Here is a 3,080-nt window from a genome sequence, read left to right as displayed (position 1 = left end):
CAGTGCCCCTCAATCCCAGCAGGGCAGTAGCCGGTGCAGGCTGGAGGGGCCGGTTCCCTGGGGGGCTGGGCAGGCTGTACCTTCGTCCTTGTTCCACACGGCGAGCACGCGGAAGATGAAGGCACTGAAGGTGGCGGCGAAGAAGCCACGCCAATAATTGCGGACGGCGAAGAAGGTGGACGTGACCTCGATGCTGAAGAGGACGCCTGGGAGGAGCAGAGGGGAGGGGAAGAAGCGGTGCCACCATGACCCCTTGGCACACCGGGGGCTCTGCTCCAGACGGCCCACGGCCCTGAGACGTGCCTCTCTGCCTGCCCACGCACAGTCCACGCAGGGGCTGGCCAAGGGGGCACCAGACCCAGACACACCTCCTGGGGCATCTCCTCTTCTCCAGGCTTTACATTCGTGTGCCAAGGCCACTTGGGACCAGACTGTAACTGCATGGGCAGCTCCTGGGGTTAGGTGGGCACCGTGGGTCCGTGTGGTTAGCCCCGTATGGGCACAGTAGCAATTTGCAGCTGGTTGACTCTGAGGTGAGGACGCCAGCTGGGAGACGGCCCCGAGCCACCCCCTACCAGAGCCAAGGGGCTCCCTCTTCAGCCAGGTGGGCAGTTATCCCCAACAGGGAGCGGGTCCCGCCTGGGGGCGCAGTGCGAATGAGTGGGCAGTGCTGGGGTGCAAGCAGGGGCCAGCCCATCTTGGGGGGGTATGGCACTGACAGCCTGGCTTGGGCAAGCAGGAGGGACAAGCATACACAGACGGACGGACGGGGACACTGCCCAGCATGGAGGGAACAAGCAAAGAGTTAGACACGTCACCAACCTAGGAGTGCAAAGCTGCGAGGGAGCCGTGGGGCCGGAGCTGGGCCTCCCTGGAGCGCAGAGCGGAGGGGAAAGGAGGAGACATTACATCTTCTGGGGGGAGTGCCCCCCATGCAGCGGCCTCTGCCACCCCTGCCATGGGCACAGAGCCTTGGGGACCCCTCTAGGTACCCGGGAGGCCTGTGAGCGTCTCTGGAGCCCAGGGTACCTGCAGCATTGAGGTGGGGTGCTGCTGGGCTCCATCCCGGGAGGCCCGTACAGACTGGGATGGTGCCCTTGGGGCTGTGTGCCCGGGGCATAGGCAGGGCGGTGGGGGAGCGGCTTCCCTGCAGTTGGAGGGGAAAGCGAGAGGCAACACGAGGGCCGAGTGGGGGGGATTGGGGGCTAAACTGGCCACAGCTGTGAGGAGAGAGGAAAGCGGGGGGCTGGGCCCAAAGCCCTGTGTTCATCTGGCCTGCACCCCCCATAGCACCCACCTGTGTCCATCCCCCGTCGCATGGGGGGTGTCAAGTGGGGATACCAGTGACTTGGGGGGCAGAGGCTGTGGCCTGTCACAGGCCTCGCTCCTGGCCAAGTTGATGGCCAGCCAGGCCCAGGTGTGCCGGCCTCCCCGGCCGGGTGGCTGTTCCCACCAGATCAGGGTCTTGGGGACACGAGGTGCGAAGGCCTGTGGGGGGGATGGGGCCCCCTGGCCAGGCACAGCTCCCACGCTGCCCTGCTGGAGGGTTCGGTTAGCTCAGAGCCATGGGGAGCTGTGGGATCAGGCAGGGCAGGGGAGAGGCGGGCGGGGTCCAGACCCACAGCCCGCACGGCCGGCCCTACCTCCAATGGGGGCAGCAAAGCAGCAGCCGACGCCCACGGCACAGGCAGCCGCCAGCATCTCGATATTGCGGGACTCGTTCTGCAAGGCAAGGGAGAGCAGGAGACGATGGAGGGCAGCGCCCGGGCGGGAGCTCCCTGTGGGGACACACCCCAGGCAGCCAGGGCCGGAAAGACTCCTCCCAGGGCTCACCCTCTCCCCTGCCAGGGCTGGAGACACCCCCCATGGGGCTCACCCTCTCCCCTGCCACATCCGGAGACACCCACCGTGGGGCTCACCCTCTCCCCCGCCATTGTTGGAGACACCCCCTGTGGGGCTCACCCTCTCCCGCCACGTCCGGAGACACCCCCCCGTGGGGCTCACCCTCTCCCCTGCCACGGCCAGAGCCATCTTCCCGCCCTGCCCAGCCACGGCCAGAGACACTCCCCTACCAGGGTCAGAGAGGACAAACCTCCTGCCCCTCAGCCAGGGGATCCCTCCGCGGACCTGAGAGCCCCCCGCTCTCATATACACTTGCATTCCCAGCCCGGCCCGGCCCCTGGTACCCGTTCGGTCAGCACCCGCAGGGCGCACAGCGTCGGCCTCTCACCTCGTAGATGCCTCCAAAGAGGGAGAGGAATTTGCTGAGCAGGGTGGCGCACATGCTGGCAATGTGGACAAAGGGCCCCTGTGGGAAGAGTGCCAGGGACCGGTTACCACGGGCACCCAGCCTCAAAGCAGGGAGCCTTGTGGGAAGACTCGCTTACTGGCAGGGCCACCCGCCCACCTCAGTTGGCACATGCCCCCCCGCGTAGGGCCACCTGCCCACCACCCCCGGTACACGGCCCCCCTCCCCCCGGCAGAGCCACCCGCCCACCACTCCTGGTACATGTCCCCCCCTCTCCCCGGTAGGGCTGCCTGCCCACCGCACCTGGCACCCAGCTTCTGCCCCCTCTAGACATGGCCCAGCAGCTCCCCTGCCCCTTACCTCCTTGCCCAGGGGCATCCCGCTGCCCAGTGCACAGGTCAGGCCGATGACCTTGGCCACGAAGGTCTTGAGGGTGAGATACTCCTTCAGCACCACACCTCGGAGAATGGTCTTCATCTCGGGGATGCCTGAGCCTGGGGAAGGGGATGGGTGAGCACCCAGAGAGAGGGGCTGTAGCCCCCACTCCCTCCTCCCTCACGGCCCTTTGGGGGGGAGGGGAGATCCAGGTCTAGCCCCCCACCCCCAGGCCGGAAAGCTGGGCACAGGAGGGGTGATTTCCCCCGGCGTGGTCCCGCAGAGTGGGCTGGGGGATCCCGAGGGGCAGGGGCTGGCTCCTACCCACGGCCTGCGGGGCCAGGATCTGGGTGAAGCCGGCCGAGAAGGTGATGAGCACCACGGGGTAGGTGACCCAGGCCATGTACTGCAGGAAGATGTTGGTGTCCAAGCCCCCGTACATCCACTTCTGGGCTGC

The 3,080-nt window shown here is 67.0% G+C and overlaps 1 protein-coding gene across 1 annotated transcript; it reads right to left on the bottom strand.

The window, feature by feature from the left end:
* Positions 1-80: 80 nt before the first annotated feature.
* LOC112124732 (chloride channel protein 2-like) lies at positions 81-3,077 on the bottom strand (the record flags this gene model as incomplete). Its single annotated transcript, XM_024223206.3, has 5 exons — positions 81-206; positions 1,644-1,722; positions 2,231-2,308; positions 2,609-2,742; positions 2,948-3,077. Coding segments are annotated over 5 exons (547 nt in total), but the record flags the coding sequence as incomplete, so codon positions are not given.
* Positions 3,078-3,080: the final 3 nt, after the last annotated feature.

The sequence above is a fragment of the Terrapene carolina genome, unplaced genomic scaffold, assembly GCF_002925995.2.
Source record: "Terrapene carolina triunguis isolate 2854851 unplaced genomic scaffold, T_m_triunguis-2.0 Scaffold24963, whole genome shotgun sequence".
NCBI lineage: Eukaryota > Metazoa > Chordata > Testudines > Emydidae > Terrapene > Terrapene triunguis.
Note: the sequence above shows the minus strand (reverse complement) of the source record. Positions and strands in the feature narration are given on the sequence as shown.